At 37.2% G+C, this 18,588-nt stretch overlaps 1 protein-coding gene across 3 annotated transcripts in view; it reads right to left on the reverse strand.

Annotated features, from left to right (window-relative positions):
- LOC140144178 (uncharacterized) overlaps positions 1–18,588 on the reverse strand; it is a 60,707-nt gene that overhangs the window by 35,667 nt on the left and 6,452 nt on the right. For all 3 annotated transcript variants that reach the window (XM_072166005.1, XM_072166003.1, XM_072166004.1), the window contains exons 2-3: positions 2,538–3,021; positions 1,608–1,787 (exon numbers count right to left, since the gene is read on the reverse strand). In XM_072166005.1, coding sequence (XP_072022106.1) covers positions 1,608–1,787; positions 2,538–2,999 — 642 coding nt within the window. In that variant the 5' untranslated portion in view covers positions 3,000–3,021. The remainder of the gene's footprint in view (positions 1–1,607; positions 1,788–2,537; positions 3,022–18,588) is intronic.

The raw sequence follows: 18,588 nt of genomic DNA on the forward strand, positions 1-18,588 counted from the left end.
GATTGCGAATGTATTTTATTATTGGAATGCACTTTTGAATGTGACGGAAAAGTAACAAACACGCCTCTTCAATAATGTCCGACCGTGATGTCGTAAAACTATGGAATTCGGGAAGAGGAGAGGGAGGATCGAGACATGAATAAAGGACTCTAATAATTATTGTAAAATCTTCGCTTGATTGTGTGATCTTTGATGTCTAAGACTAGAGAAAACTATAACATTTCATAGTTTTACTAAGAGAAAAGCCGGCAAGCACGTAACACGGAGCAAAGAGGAAAAATAACAAAAATATTTGAAAATCTCCAAAAATCGGTGAGGGCGGGGACGATATACATGTTATTTATTTTACTTGGTAAAATTCCAAAATAGAAAAGGTGCATGTCATAATTGCACTAATTTCAAAAAATATAATGGCAGATGATTGATAATTGCTGCAACAGTTCCGTTTTTCAATGATATTATGGCCACATTTATCAGTTCCATGGGCATGGTAGACCGACAACCAAGGTTGGGATGCCTGTAGACTCGCATCGAGACATGAATAAAGGACTCTAATAATTATTGTAAAATCTTCGCTTGATTGTGTGATCTTTGATGTCTAAGACTAGAGAAAAACTATAACATTTCATAGTTTTACTAAGAGAAAAGCCGGCAAGCACGTAACACGGGAGCAAAGAGGAAAAATAACAAAAATATTTGAAAATCTCCAAAAATCGGTGAGGGCGGGGACGATATACATGTTATTTATTTTACTTGGTAAAATTCCAAAATAGAAAAGGTGCATGTCATAATTGCACTAATTTCAAAAAATATAATGGCAGATGATTGATAATTGCTGCAACAGTTCCGTTTTTCAATGATATTATGGCCACATTTATCAGTTCCATGGGCATGGTAGACCGACAACCAAGGTTGGGATGCCTGTAGACTCGCATCAATCAACTCAGTGATGAATACAACTTGTCCAGTCTTTAAAGGGATTTGCATTGATTTTAGGACAACATGAACAAATTTGGACATTTATTAGAATAGCTAATATAAATAAAAGATAAGTCTATAAAATTACATTACAGTACTTTTTTGCAGGATAAATCGACAGAATAGTAAAAATAAAAATAAAGTAGTAGAAAGACTCACAAAAATTGTGATTTATTTACAGTGCACCACCAATCGACAAGGAAAACTTTTTACATGATCACGGAGGGAATGTTTCTGGTCAAAATTATACAGGTCATGAGACCCAATGGTGCGCTTTAAAAATATTGGAACTTTGATAATGTGAAAGCTTCTTCAATCTCAAGTTGTAATATCTATAATGAAGTAGTGATATTACAGTTAATTTAAAATGCCTTTTTTGTCTTTAATACACAGCTTTCGGCTTGACCACTAGCAGGCCACGTTAGTACATAAAGGGGGCATACTATACTACTGAATTTTGATAATTTGATTTTTCAATTGAGCAAATTGCTGAATGGGTTTTGAGGGTGGGTTTGTAGTGTCCGTAGTTTACATCATCAACTTGGTGATATCATTTTATGCATTATTTTGCGTAAAGACCAGACACTCTTGAACTGTAAACCATTTGTGATGTACATGTGAAGACATACCTCAGTTAACTTGGTGATCACATCTTTTGCAGTCTGCTGTGTGAAATATGGACGTCCTATACCTGGTAAACAGTTGACAAGGTTTGTGATGTCTGTCCAGTAGTTGTTGAAGGTCTGGTCACCAAGATGGAGACTGTTACTGTGTTTGAGGTGAGCAAGCGAGTTTCGGATTTGGGCTACCTGAAACGAAATAATTATCAGAAGGATATATTATTTATGTTCATGGCTTGTACTATCAGATTATCATAACTCAAGGTGCATCAAGGGGAACACCCTCAACTCTCTAACACATTTATAACTTCAACTACAAGCAGGGTTGTTTGATTTAAATCACGCCGATTTAAATCATTGATTTTTGTTTAAATCACTGATTTAAATCAACTTTTTTCATTTTTTACCATTTTTGATAAATGTAAGTTAATTTCTTTGTTAAATTAACTGTTTTACTTCATTCCTGATGTTTCTACAACGTTTGGATACAATTAAAATACCTCTATGATGTCACTTTATTGCTAAAAATTCATCTTCAAGGTGCAGAATTCAACAGGTTTTTCCCCATATTGTGCCGAATTTTTTCTTTGAAATTTTCAGATGTAAAAACATGTTTTGGATTTTTGTAAATACCTGATAGTATTGCATATATGTCTAGCATTCCACTGGTTGCTTTTGAATTTATTATGGGATATAGCAGTTCTTGGAATTTAAAAAATAAAAAATCGATTCAAATAAAAAAATCTGATTTAAATTTTTAAAAATCTGATTTTTTTATATTTTTATTAAAAAATCAAAAAAATCATCAACCCTGACTACAAGATGGGAGCCCCAAATATGGACTCATGTCACACTTTAAAATAATATTTCTTGCACTACACAACACGTACAGTAGTTTAAAAAAACAAACAAGTGGATATCAGTATCTTATTTACTTACCTTCTGAATATTATCAAATACCATCTGATCTCCAAGGTGAAACTCCTTGAATTTACCCATAATCATGAGCAGGGAGGCTGTATCAAAGTCACCTAGTGTTGAATACGTATTTCCCTGATTTGCAGGCATCCGTAAAATAAACAGTTTGATGGCTTCTAAGGGATCTTTGCTGAACAAAGTTGAGTTTGCATTCATCCACTGTAGAGAACCAACATTCCAAGGTGGGTACACCTGAGCCTCGATGGCTGTTGCCCATGTAATGCATTCTGGGCATGATTTGTTCTTCAGAGAAGGTCTCTTGAAAGGGGGGCATTGGGCTGGGTTAGAACACGGTTGGGTGGTTACAGTTGTCTTGTGGTGCCATGTGTCTACAGCATGTTGGAGACTAGGAATTGTGTGTGATAAGAGGGTATGTAGAGCTGCGTGGCACCTGATGAAATTATCTTGTGGAGACTTTGCCATTGTTTCAAAACAAGTGTATCATCTGTAGATAAGATTAAGACAAAGAACAAAAATTATACCATAGAAAACTATTTCTCTCAATCATCTATAAAACTTTTTAAATTTTAAAGATGACATAAGATGTGAATAGTAGGCCGACTTGGTTTTGAGTAATTGCTGCATTATGTGCACAGCATCGATCCATATTCATTGGTATATAAGGTCATGTTTTTTATGTTGGGCACCAATTGTGTTGCATGTGTATTTTCAAGCGAATCACATGCTTTTACAGGTTTGGTACTATAACTTCAAAAGTTGACATTAGAACCCAATTAAAGTATATATATATTCTGAGAGCATATACTCAGATGATTTCAGAAACGATACAATAAGAGTCATTATACAGGGTGACCCATAAAATATACAGGGTGTAACAAGCAAAAATTAGGATTAAAATATTAATTCAGTTAGGGGTGTCACCCCCCGACGTAAAAATTTGACAAATGTTTAATATAGCTAACTTAATTGCCCACCCAGTCATATGGAACTCATGACGGTCAAGTACTTCAATTATGTAAATGCAGGGTTGTCAAAAATCTATCTATATTTATATAAATTTCTTCAAAACACCCCTTATTTGGCACTGGAGATGCAAATTTTTATGATTGAGGTATGTAACTAGATGTAAAATAAGCTCAACAATCCAGTTTTGAAACTTAAAAGAGAATCTGACAAAGCGTTTTCGTAAAAATTGACTTTTTGGATCAAAATTGAGCGTGAGGGCGCTCTCTCAGATTTGTCGCAAATCTTCTATGTTTTACTAGTTTTTATTTTACTTAAGTAAAGAGGATCACAACCAAGGTCTGCTTAAGAAATTTGAGCCTTTTATCATGTTTTGTTTGCCCGTAGCACCCTTTTGAATGTTCCCTACATTAAATCCCTATTCAAATGCATAGGTCAATGAACTTTATTAGTGTAGTAACAAGTAATTAGTAATTTTTAATTGTCTAATTAACAAATACTGAGGCAATGAATGCTAAATATGATATCATTTAGCCGAGACCAAGTACAGAAACAAGTAGAAATCCATCAATAATGTTTATTGATGAGACAATAGTGTATAAATCACCATTGTACTGCATTGTGATCCTCCACGACATGATCCTCCACCACATGAGCCACCCCTGACTAATTAGACTTAACAAGTTACAATAATTAGTACAAATGAAAATCATAAATTTTTGTTTCAGAAATTGAAAGGCCAATGTCTAAGGAACAAAATAGTACTAGACAAGCTCATAATAAATATCAAATAAATGAACTACATGCATGTAAACATGTCTTGATGAGTAAGAATGCAACAGAGCCACCCTTTATTGGTGCCCAGTATAAAAAACATGACCATAACCATGATAACGGAGGTTTCTTTAAAACAGTAAAGAAGTGCAATTAACAGTAAAAGTTATGATTATTGTGCTCTGGTGATATTATTAGTAAAAGGGATTTCAAACTTGGTGATTAGATTAAAATATTAATTCCTTCCGTATTTAGCAGATAACCTGGTGGAAATCATGTGCTGGTGGGATTTTTAGCCGAAGATTGTGAGTCTATCGTGTACATTGCAAGAATTTCACAATTTTGACCCAATTTTGTGAGGGTGCACTCACATTATGGCGTCATAACAACATTAAGTTATTAACTGGATAGAGGAGACCCATTTATACATGTATAATCTAACAATATTTCCTTGGTAAAATACAGAGCTGCGTTTTTTTGTAAAATACATGTGTGTTGTGGTGTGGGTTGCGGCGAAGATCTTGGATTTTGCCACGAAGGAAAAAAATCAAGTGGTGTGAGGTCTGGCGATCGTGCAGGCCACTCCACAGCATGAGCCATCCCAACCACTCTGTTTGCTATCCGTGGACAGAGTGAAAACGGGTACTTTTATTCAAAAGGGCATATCTTCAAAAGTTGTGAGCCGATTGAAATAATTGTTTTGGTTTATTAAAGCTAACGATTCAAGGTTTCTTTACATACCAACATATTGATCAACTTTTCAGAAATAGGCAAAAAAGAGGGCGCAATGAGGGGCCTCTTTTTTTTGGGACATCCTGTATATATATAATGCGCAATATAAAAATGATGATTCATCAAATTTTTGAACCCCCACTCTTCGGGTATGTGGGAGGGGGCCCACATGGGGGGGGGGTACTAATGTGCATAAAGAATACATTGTAGGCCTATGATAAGAGTAATTGTAAAATTTGGTATCATACAGAGTGATGTCACTACAAATTGGGACTAAAATAGTAGGCCTATCCCAAGGGAAATACATACACACAGGCTCACCCTCCCCCACCCCCAAGGCCACCCCGACTGATGCCCACACAAAGCCAAAACTAAAAGGATACAGCTAAAAGGTTCATATCAAACCTTCCGTTTAGACTTAAACATGACTTGATATTAGAGTACAGGCCTATAGGCATCAGTCCAGCATCATCTCAAACGTCGTCATTCATTAATACACATTACATACTTCTTACCATGGCTCGAAAAAGTGGGGAATTTTGGAAGCTCATTCCCAGGAAATGTTGGTGTTTGGAGGGAAATTCTGGTATTTGGAGGGTACGTTGCATATAAAAACATGCTAAAGTGTGGGAAATTTAGCTTGCTTTCTGGGAAATTAACATTTTTTCGAGCCCTGCTTCTTACTAGGGTAATATTCATTGAGGAAAAAGAGATGAGTTTTTAACGCAAACCCCGACACAATCAGTATAACATGCTGGTCAGATAATGGACCAAAATTCATCAATTTGGGGCATGAAAATAATATAAAAGATTTGACCACATGCATGTCAAAAATGAGTACCATTATCTAGCCGAGTCATCCAGTCAGTGTTCTAAGGAATTTTCATTTTAAACTTGGAAATATATGAGTCCAGAAAGAGTCATCATCTATTGATTAAGTTCTGACTTTTTCTTAGTAAAATTGAAACGTTCCGCTTTTTACCGACTTCGAGGTTTAAAAATCGGAACAGCTCCGCCAAAATCGGAACGGTTGGCAACTTGGCAGGTATGCACGATTAAAATCTTTCCCGAGGTAAATGAAATATATAAGAAATACATGTTTTTAATTTTTTTGTTCCACTTGCTCAAAATTTCCCTGAGCAGTACACATTTCCGGGAATGAGATTACCAAATTACCGGTACCCACTTTTTCCTGGCGTGGCACCCACCCACCAAGTTTGAGGAACGTGCAAGTAAGTTGTGCGACCCCTAGTCTCCGAGAAAATAGGCGGAAGGCAAAACCTAACCAAAATGGAACATACAACACATGAAAAGCAAAAAGGTGGTACTACATGTACACCCCTGGGCAATTTTGTGCCTATTTTTGCATTTTTCTCAAAAATTATAGCGCATTGGTGACAAGTAAGATTATAGGGGCAAGGACTACAACTACTGCACTGAAAATTTTATTTCAGCACAGACAACAGTTGTGGAGTTACAGTCAAAAATGAGGGAAACCAATATTTGATCAATAAATCAATAACTACTTGTCTTGAGTCACTGAAATTCCAGTGTAGTAACTGGATTCCTTGCCCCTATAATATACATAACTTTTGTTACCAGTGTTTTATTAGTTTTTGAGAAAAATGCAAAAATAGTCACAAATTTATCAAGGTGTGTAGTACATTTGCCACCTTAAACCATGGCGAAGAGCAAACCCATAGCCAAGCAAATGACAAAGGCAAAAACAAACTAGAGCTACTGTGGCTCACGAGCCACGAATGTCAGGCGATGACTTCTGATTGACCTCATTTGACCTTTGACCTCGGGTAAACGTGAGTTGACTACTCATGCTATCTCAAATCAAGGATAATTTGCATCACATTTAACCCCAATCGGGCCTATTTTAACATTTGACCTCATTTGACCTTTCCTGTCCTGTAACCTTGGATGACCTTTACGGTTTTATACTCCCCAAGTGTCAGGGATCATTTCCGCAAGTTGTTACAGCCTGGTCGGAGCAATATTTAACTTGACCTGACCTTTGACCTCAGATGACCTTTATGGTTTCATACTCCCCAAGTGTCGGGGATCATTTTCCCTAAGTTACGGCCCACTCGGAGCAACTTTAAATTTGACCTGACCTTTGACCTTGCATGACCTTTTTAGTTTTATACTCATGAAGTGTCAGAAATTGGTTTCCCTGAGTTACAGGCCAATCGGAGCAACTTTAAATTTGACCTGACCTTTGACCTCAGTTGACCTTTGCGGTTTTATACTCCTCAAGTGTCAGGGATCATTTACCCCGAGTTACAGCCCAATCGAAGCAACTTTAAATTTGACCTGACCTTTGACCTCGCATGACCTTTGTGGTTTCATACTCCCCAAGTGTCAGGGATCATTTTCCCCGAATTGCAGCCCAATCAGAGCAACTTTAAATTTGACCTGACCTTTGACCTCACATGACCTTTGCGGTTTCATACTCCCCAATTGTCAGGGATCATTTTTCCAAGTTACAGCCCGATCGAGCAACTTTAAATTTGACCTGACCTTTGACCTCGCATGACCTTTGTGGTTTCATACTCCCCAATTGTCAGGGATCATTTTCCCGAGTTACAGCACTATCGGAGCAACTTTAAATTTGACCTGACCTTTGACCTCACATGACCTTTGCGGTTACATACTCCCCAAGTGTCAGGGATCATTTCCCCAGAGTTACTGCCCCATCGGAGCAGCTGTAAGATTTGACCTTGGATGACCATAGATTCATGATCCCGTTATGATTATTATATATAAGTTTTAGCCCAATCGGACAAATTTCAAAATTTCAGCTCAATTGAAGCATTTTGAAAACTTGACCTTTGACCCCTTTATTGCCCCTTAATGATCCTTATAACATTCTTGTTGAAAATTTTAAAATATTTTCAACATGTTTAGAATGTTATAAGGATCATTATGCTTTAAATTTCAGCTCAATCGACATTTTGGAAAACTTGACCTTTGACCCCTTTATGACCCCTTAATGGCCTTAAATGAATCTGAAAATGTTTTTAAAATGTTTAGAATGTCATAAGGATCATTGCATACAAATTCCAGCTCAATTGGAGCATTTTGAAAAAACTTGACCTTTGACCCCTTAATGACCTTAAATAAATTTTAAAATGTTTTAAACATATTTAGAATGTCATAAGGCACAGTCATAAGGATCATTGCATTTAAAAAATGCTCCAATTGAGCTGAAATTTATATGCAATGATCCTTATGACATTCTAAACATTCTAAAAACATTTTAAAATTCATTGAAGGTCATTAAGGGGCAAGAAAGGGGTCAAAGGTCAAGTTTTCAAAATGCTTCAATTGAGCTGAAATTTAAATGCAATGATCCTTATGACATTCTTAACATGTTTTAAATATTTTAAAATTCATTTAAGGTCATTAAGGGGTCATACAGAGGTCAAAATTCAAGGTTGCAAAATGCCAGCTTTCCACGATCAAGGTATATTAAAACGGCAATTAATGAAACAGTCTTATTAAAATTAATACCATCCAGCACAGTATTGCTGCTTGATCAGATCGTCATAGTCATCCGCTTAACTTACCTCCTGCCCTTGCAGTGTTGTAGGTCTTGAGACCAGGTCTCGGTCTCGAGACCATCTCGAGACCTGGTTTTGCAGGTCTCGGGTCTCGAATGTCAAGGTCTCGGTCTCGGACCTCAAAAGTCTCGGTCTCGGACCTCAAAAGTCTCGGTCTCGGACGTTTTTTAGGTCGAGACCTGAAGAAAAAGATTTGACTTTCTGTTGTTGATCATTACTTTTTCCTTACCCTAAATTTCAATGAATGTTGAAGAAATTGTTAAGAATAAAGATACAGAAATCATTTTTATGATACTGACATGTATTAACAATATGTGGGGTTATAAATGACTCAAAAGTGAGCATGTTCGGATGTGACTCATGTGAGCTTTAAATTTTATTTCATAATCAAAAATGCTAATGCTTCCGCCGCCACTCTGATTAAGCTGGGGTGGGGTACTCAGTACAAATGGCCACATGGGGGACGTGCTGCAAACATGGGTAGCAATTTCAGCCTTTCGGTTTATCAATGGCCTCCTTTTTTCTAGACCAAATTTGGTATTTGGATGGGTCCTTTTTTTCAAAATTTTCGCGGAAAATAGCTCAATTTTGCCTCCACTATAGCCAACATTTTTGAAATTTTCACAAAATTTGGAGGAAAAGTTGCAAAAATTAAGACACATATTGTTAAATTTGGGTCCATTTTCTTGAAAAATTGGTACATTGATGGGTCTCCTTTCAAATTCCCAGCTGCACACCCATACCCAAACCAAACTTGAGTATCCTCCGGTATTAAACCAAGGTCTCGGTCTCGGTCTTGGTCTCGGAACTTAGAGGTCTCGGTCTCGGAAGGGGTGGTCTTGGTCTCGGAAGGTTTGGTCTCGGTCTCGGTCTCGATCTCGGACGGGCAGGTCTTGGTCTCGGTCTCGGACATAGAGGTCTTGACTACAACACTGTGCCCTTGCAAAGGGCACAGTTGCTCTAGTTTATTGTATATTCTTTATTTTTCCTCTTTCATTAACACCACTCGGCCGGTCATACCTTCGTAGCATTTCATGATTATGTCCATTACAGACTCCGGGTGACAGTGGTATAGGCCTACCACCGGGCCTACCATAATATACTGCTGAAGCCACATGGTTCAGCTATGGTGCGGTTATCGCTCTAGTTAAATGTTTAAAATATGTTTAGAATGTCACAAGGATCAAATTTAAATTTAAGCTCAACCGAGCATTTTTAGTTAAAATTACCTTTTTTTTCCCCTGTGACCCCTGGATGACCTCCGACGTTTGGAAATATTTTTATTATATTCTTTATGTTTTCCTCTTTCATATGACACCACTCATGGGGTCATACCTTCCTGGCATTTAGAGATATGTCCATTTCAGACCAAATGGTTAGTCAGTTAGTAAGCTAGTAAGTAAGCTAGTAACATTCACTCTTATAGGCTGATACCATTTCATGGTTCAGCAAAAATTCCCACACACATACCACTTTCAAAATGTACTCAAAGTCCTTATTCCATATCTGAACTAGAGCGATAACCGCACCATAGCTGAACCATGTGGCTTCGCAGTATAGGCTACATGTATTGTGGTAGGCCTATACCACTGTCACCCGGTGTCTGTAATGGACATAATCTCAAATGCTACGAAGATATGACCGCCTCGAGTGGTGTTAATTAAAAGGACTGTTTCATTAATTGCCGTTTTAATATACCTTGATCGTGGAAAGCTGGCATTTTGAAAACTTGACTTTTGACCTCTGTATGACCCCCTTAATGACCTTAAATGAGTTTTAAAATATTTAAAACATGTTAAGAATGTCATAATGATCATTGCATTTAAATTTCAGCTCAATTGAAGCACTGACCTTTGGCCCCTTTATTGCCCCTTAATGACCTTAAATGAATTTTTAAAATATTTCCAACATGTTAAAAATGTCATAAGGATCATTGCATTTAAATTTCAGCTCAATTGGAGCATTTTGGAAAACTTGACCTTTGACCTCTTTATGACCCCTTAATGACCTTAAATGAATCTGAAAATGTTTTTAAAATGTTTAGAATGTCAGAAAGATCATTGCATATAAATTTCAGCTCAATTGGAACATTTTGAAAAACTTGACCTTTGACCCCTTTATGACCCCTTCCCTTAATGACATTAAATGAATTTTAAAATATTGTTTAAATGTTTAGAATGTCATAAGGATCATTGCATTTAAATTTCAGCTCAATTGAAGCATTTCCAGTTAAAAATGACCTTTTTTGACCCCTGTGACCCCTAGATGACCTCTGACATTTGGAAATATTTTTATATTCTTTACATTTTTCTTTTTCATATGACACCACTTGGGGGGTCATACCTTCGTGGCATTTAGAGATATGTCCATTTTAGACCAAATGGTTAGTCAGTTAGTAAGCTAGTAAGTAAGCTAGTAAGTAAGTAAGCTAGTAAGTAAGTAACCTAGTAACATTCACTAATATAGGCTGATACCATTTCATGGTTCAGCAAAAATATGATCCCAATTTGTACTTACTTTATTGATAAAAGTCTAAATATCCACATGACAAATTCAGCTGTACATGTATAATTATGTCCATTGTATACATGTATGTTCACAACATGACCCATAAACATAAGACCTTAGACACAACAAGGCCTTGATAGCAGTGACATGTGCAGTAGTAGCCCAATGCATGCTGAACAAGAGACTGGTTGGGAGTCCACATGTTCATTGACCTGCACATGGCTGACATGATGATGTGGCGTTTTAGCATTAACATGATATGACCTCATAGTCACAGTCTCTGTTCTGTGGGGTATTGGTAGAATAACACATGTGTCTATGAAAGGTCAAGTTAAGGGATTGTTTTGTCAGACATTTTGAGAGCCAGATTTGATCAAGAGGGCGCAACACTAAATCACTCCGCATTTTATGTAACAACAAAATTCGGATAATATAGTCCATAGTGAATATGAGATTGTAGCGACCATCTACCGACATGTTCACTTTAAATCACTCAATATCGGCTCATAATATGAATTCGACAAGTGTCTTTAATGGTAACATGCAGAAAAAAACTGGACAATTGATCTTAAAAGCAATTCTCTGTGACGGATTAAGAGAAAACCCGATTTTGAAATGTGAGTGGTGAGTTTAGTACGGTATATTTTTAGCTCTTTTCTTTTGCACCGCAAAATAGCGAAAAAAGTCAATGGTCATCGATATATGCCGACAAAAGTTTTGGAATCTAGAGAAACAGAGCTTTAATTTGATACCAAATTTATTTTGCCAAGTATTGCAGGGACGCCAGAAATGGCGCTTGAAGTAGGCCGAATTCACACGTTATCCAATAGGATGTTGAATTAGTGTTGCGCCCCCTCAACACCATTTGAAGCTACACCCATCGAATGTGTGTCATCAGCCCTCAGATCAGCCCTCAGACACACACATACAGGCATAGAGTTCTGCAGTAGCATGTTTTGTTGACATTTTGCATAATGTTTACATCCATGACAGTTCTAATACCATCATCAGACAACTCAAATACAAAGGATATCAGTTGGCAATCTTAATGTTATGCAATCAAGTTTACAACACTATCACTCTTACAATGAGCAGAAATTCACTGAGTCATGCAATTCAAGTACCAATATTGATTACCTGAAGTGGCCTACTGCAAATGACCAGATATAATTCTTTCTCATTTTCATGTTATTTTGCAATAACAAAACCATGTTTTCCTTGATTTTGGTATGAAATTGAGCAAATAGAATGTCATGTCAATTTGGAATTATAAGGGGCAACTAAAACTGATGAGGTAAGTTTTATATGTTTGGAATCTGTATTGCCTATTCTGGAATTATGGAATTATGGCCATGTAAACAAACCATCCCTTGGCCAATATGGACATGGTGTACAGCTATTCAGTACCCTGTTTTCCATGGGTGACTGTAGGAACCCATGGATTCGATCCATGTAATTTGAAGCATGGTGTACAAAAAATGTAGCTTACAAGCAGGACACATAATTTAGGGGTTCATTCATAGGATTGAGGGCATGATCGCTGTTTATGCCCGAGGCGTGAGCCGAGGGCATAAATCAACGATCATGCCCGAAATCCTATGAATGAACCACGTTCATACAATGTACATACCCAATATTCTGAAAATTGTTAGCAATTCAATACAAATGAAAATAATAAGGGCCATGCGTTTTGAGTTGGGCCAGTAAATAGGTGGAGATGTTACATGCGCCGACATTTTACGGTTCATCTTTTAATTTTCTCAGTTAAGGGTACTACACCCTGGCCAATTTAGTGCCTATTTTGTATTTTTCTCAAAATTATAGTGCATTTGATACAAGTAAGATATGTATATTATAGGGGCAAGGACTGCAACTACTGCACTGAAAATTCAGCAACTCAAGGCAAGTAGTTATTGATTTATTGATCAAATATTGGTTTTCCTAATTTTTGACTGTAACTCCACAACTGTTGTCTGTGCTGAAATAAAATTTCCAGTGCAGTAGTTGTAGTCCTTGCCCCTATAATATATACATATCTTGCTTGTCACCAATGCACTATAATTTTTGAGAAAAATGCAAAAATAAGCACAAAATTGGGCAGGGGTGTAGTACCCCTTAATATGCAGCCTATGTAGTTAAATTTGGTGTCAAATAAAAGCTTGTGATGAGAACAATACAGTAAACTTTTAAAAAGTTGTAAAAAGTTATTAACATTTGAATAATTTGCATCTAATTAGCATAATGTGAGGGGTGGAGGAGGATCCGGAGGAGGAGGATCAGGAGGAGCAAATTTAATAAAAGTGACCCCAGGGGTCAAATGATGCTAGCTCAGGTCCATTTCTTTTTTCACATTTTTACAATTCACTTTAAACTGCATACTATAACACCATACAATCATATTTCAGGTAATTTAATTTGCTTTGAGAAGCAATTTTGCATTTTTATTTTCCATTTGGGTTACACATTGAAGTCAATGGGAAAATATGCCTTAAAAGAGGCTGGCGCAAAATCATTTCAATTTTATTGAACCCTATGATGTTATAATATGTATTATTTTAAAGCTCTGTCTGAGAGGAATTCAAATATGGAACTTTTAAATATGTGGGGGTGAAGCTAACTTTTTTTTTTAATTTGTTAAATTTTACATTTTTTCCCTAAAATATTTGGTATTTTCAGTTTCATAACTCCTTAGTGTTACACCCTGTGCAATTTTAAAGTGCTTCCTTGCTTCATTTGCAGCAAGAAAATGTAGGCCTATACTTTTATATATGTTGGGTATAATGTGAAAGATATGGATATCTAAACGAAAAACGCTGCGTGACGCAGCTTGTTTATGCCCTGCATACTGCATATAAATGGTATTTATGACCAGCAAAAAAAGGGCCCTAATCCAATCAGAAACGTCGTTATATCGTGAGTATGTATGAATTCAGGATATTGACTACAATTTGGACCAATAAATTTCCAGAGACATAATACAACCAAGGAAGCTTACTTCAAAGATGTTCAGGGCAACAGTATGCCTGGTCGAGCACCCTCACAGACCCGAACGTAGTGAGGGTGCTTGGTATATCCGCCATGTTTCAAATACATGAATGGCCAGCATAATTTCCCGCAAATTTAAGCTTTATGAGAAGCCTATTTTGGTTGCAAAATGAGAACACAGAGTGGCTTATCTTTAACCCACATTCTCAATCTCTCATGCCAGAGGTTAAAATAAAACGATCCCTAACTAATTATCAAAAGATCGTAAATTTAATTTCTTGAAACGTGCCGGCGAAATGATTTGTTTACAAGTAACAATCCTTGTTCCGACACCGATACCGTTCATTCGGCAAACCACGTGATCACTCAGGTGAACTAGGATTGGACGATCGATTGCGTTAAATTTTATCCAGGTTACCGGGCCATGCTTAATGGCGATACCTGCGTCTTGGAAATATTTTTCAACCACGTTGCAAAATGATCGGAAATACACCATCAAGGCGACTCGATCGGTAAGCATCATTGAAACTAAGCAATATTTAGTATTTCTTCTTTTGATTTTTTCGATAAAATTGTAGTTTACAGTTTTGATTAGTTTGATGAGAGTGGATTTCAAAACCAGTCCACTAGTAGACGTTGTAATTGACAGTTTGACATTTCCGCCGGAGGATAATGTGAATCCATAAGATGTGGCGATCAATTTCACGATTAAAATCTTTCCTTTGGGGCGATTTCCATTTCTTGCTATCATTTAAAGCCTGAAAGCATCAATACTAAAGATAGGCTATCAGTCGCTTGTGCAGATATACATGTATGTTAACATTGGATTCCATTTCTTGTTATTGTTCACTGTATGGAAAAGCCTGTTCTGTTGTATCTTGTATTGGTTGTATTTCCGACGCATAGGGCAACAGTGACATGGTAAGTGAAATAGTCAGGGAAGAACCTTGGTGTACATTTGAAATGTAATTTCTAGTCTTTGTACATGGACTTCTAGTCTTGCCAGCAAGACTTCAGTCTTTATCATAAACATAATGACATTCTTCTTCTTCTTTTGGTTAAGTCGGTAATTAAGGTGCACACTGTGCATATCACACCAACTGAAATGACCTGGTGACTCACGTGAAGATTTAGTGACTTGCGAAATGCTTTGTTGCGTTGACTTTGAAGGCTGCACTGTCTTAGAGTTAATTACATAAGCTGGCATTTTGTTCCATTCAGCTATTGTATATGGACCTGAATCAGTAATCAGATAATGTCATAATGTTAAATACAGATTACTGAGTTACAGTTACTGGAACTACATGGACTTCATGTCACACGCATGCCATAGTGTAGGTATGCTAGGTGAATTCAAATTTGCCATCAAACTGCATCATTTTATATATCAAATTAAAGCCCTTGAGTAAACAAAGCCAACACTGAAAACCTTTTTTTCATAGCACTTTCCGCAGCAAAGTTACATCTTGTCAAAGATTGACTTTCATCAAAAAGATTCAGCTAGCAAAATTCCCCAAAACGGCATTTCTGGGGTGTTTCTAGATCTTAGTTTCATGGCGATTATAGCAGCTTTTTTTAATGGAACTGCTATCAAAATCACTCTAAAATTCCATGTGCGACTTAATTATCACCATAAATAATCATATATTTGGGTTAGTCCGAATAATCAGACCCAGAACAAAATATTAATTTCTGACATGATCCTGTAGGCTACTGGGTCTGAACTGTTTCCATATGAAATCTTGATGGCAAATTGGACAATAGAAGCACATGGTTCTGTGTGACAGCTTTTTAATCCCTATTCATGTTACGTGAATCACGCTATTGTGGACCATCCTTCTGATACTTGAGTGTTTGGACAAGCGGGACGGTCTTTTGTCTACCTCTCTGTTTGTAAACAAACCAGGAGGTCGAAATCGCCCTCCTCGCCGAATCACGAAAGTCGGCGTAAGGCGCGCGTGAAAGTCGATTCGAGTTTATCGTCCCCCCCGCGTCACTTTTTGGAAACCAAAACACCAGCGTCAAATTTTCAAAAATGCCAAAATAATTCATTATTTTCAAAGTATCGGTGTTTTCACCAGTTTTAGCAATTGGAAACATATATTTTTGTTTGTAAAACATATAAATTCATAACTTGGAAGCAAAACCAGGCTCTTTTCTAACTTTTCTAGTCCCTACCCATATAAAAACCTGTTTATAAATAACATGTATGAGTGTGGCATTAAATCAACACGCATTTGGGGTGGTGCAATAATTATGTGTACCCCCGGGGTGAATTATAGGGGGGCAAAGATTTTTGGCAGGCCAAAAGGGGGGGCAAGCATTTTTGGCAGGTCGAAGGGGGGGCAAGCGATTTTTGGCAGGTCGAAAGGGGGGCAAGCAATTTTTGGCACAGATATTTTGGGCACCGTTTCTATATTACGCCCTAAAAGGCGAGGGAAAACGTTATTTAACACGCTCAAATATGCAAAATTTCCTGCTCGCTAAGGCCGCATTATATGTTAAGACAATTTAAGGTTTTAAATTCGGGTTCCCCAAAATCTTGCATGTGTAAGGGGGGGCAAAAATTTTTTGGCATGTCAAAAGGGGGGCAAAGGTTTTTGGCACGTCGAAAGGGGGGCAAAGGTTTTTGGCACGGCCAAAGGGGGGGGCAAGCGATTTTGGCAGACCATTTTGAGAATTCACTGGGGTACACATAATTATTGCACCACCCCTTAGGTCAATAATGAAATCTGATGAAATAATGAAAAATGAAAAATGAAAAAGTCACCTCACCAACCCGGGAAAAAAAAGGGACGATAAACTCGGAATAGACTTTCATGGGCCTAATAGTACGGCACTATATTTGGGTCAAGTGAAGTATAGAAAACATATGTAGGTTTCCTTCACCGACCTATTCTCGAAAAAAAATCAAATTTCTATGTAAATATGCATTGTGTTTGGGCCCCGGTCTCGGCGAATTTCGCTGACTAGCAAATGTGTTAACTAAGGTTTGCCTGGGATATCATATAATGAAAGACAAAGGGTCGTGTGCCATGAATTGGGGGCCAAATGCGTTACATACTAAAAAATTGAACAATTTACATGTTTTTGTACTTAAACTGATCTAATTCATAAACTGTTCATCAAAACCCTATAAAATTATATATCACTGTAAAGCTTAGAGTACCAGGAATGCACACATACAAACAATTGGTCAATATACAGGGTGCCACAAATGTCATATAGGGTGGTAAAGTTGAATTTTGGTTCAAAAAGTATACTTTTTTGTTCCTTTCTTATTTACTAACATAAACACCTGTTCTGCTAAAACCTTTTTAGATGTGCTAATAACATTGTAGGCTTTCAAAAAAGCGAACTTGTAAAGATGAGTTATGTTGTCTAACTGAGATACAGGGTGTTCAAAAGTCGTACATAATTTTTATGATTTTTATTACATTTTCAATCAAAACTTTTTTCCTCCATGCCTCACACAAAAAACAGTAGCATATTTGAATTCCTCATCAAATTTCCATCCAAAAAATGTAAACTTTTACAGCAGCGGGGTAACTCCTTCAAGAAATATGACCTTCAGAACATTTCGGAGCATAAATGAATAGTTAACACAGTAGGCCCTAACGTATAGGAAAAGCCTAGAACCCATGACACAGAATGCAGCACACTTACAACAAATTAACCTAGCTTGGAGTAAAACTGGTCAAATTGTAAACTAGACATCAATACCAAAACAATGGTACATAATCCATCTCAATACCTTGCTGGGTTACAAAGTTGCAGTAAAAAATAAATTTGGGAGGCACGAAAAATCAATATTCCCTACATGTATACTTTAACACATGCCTCAACCGTAGGCACCTCAACCGTAGGCACCTCCACCCCTGACTCTGCATCGCTTGAATTGCAATATCTCAAAAGTATATACAGTGTTAAGTTTTTACTTTCCACAATTTTAGCTAGATACATTAGCAACAAAATGAGACCAAAACTAGCTCAGTACCCCTCTCCATTCTTGAGATCTGGGACAAAACGTCCCAAATAAAATGGAAAAATGCAACGCCCCCACCTTTTCCTATACCCCAATTCATGACGCACGACCAAAGATAAAGACAATTTATCGCGTCTGACGTCACCTGTCAATCAAACTCGAGCACGGTTTGTTTACAAGTGTCGTGATGATGACTTGCTGAACGAGGATTTATAACCGGGCGCCTTATTGTTGATTTTGCACCTTTCGACATGCAAACCATCTCAAAAGTTAGGGCTTTATAGTAAGAAACTTTCTTTGGTGAAGGCACCATGTCCACAATCCCTATAGTAAGAATTCCAATTGAATGAACGCAGCTTTTTACAGCTGCACTCGATCCAACCGCGATCGTATATTGCGTATTTCAAACTACAACGCTAACGCATCGACCTTGGATACAATGCTATCCAATCACGAAAAGTGCGTTGGCATGGTTGAATTCACTTCTGCGTTACTCACGCACAGTCGCTGACACGCTGGCGTACATCTCGCA

Source organism: Amphiura filiformis, unplaced genomic scaffold, assembly GCF_039555335.1.
Source record: "Amphiura filiformis unplaced genomic scaffold, Afil_fr2py scaffold_44, whole genome shotgun sequence".
Taxonomy (NCBI): domain Eukaryota; kingdom Metazoa; phylum Echinodermata; class Ophiuroidea; order Amphilepidida; family Amphiuridae; genus Amphiura; species Amphiura filiformis.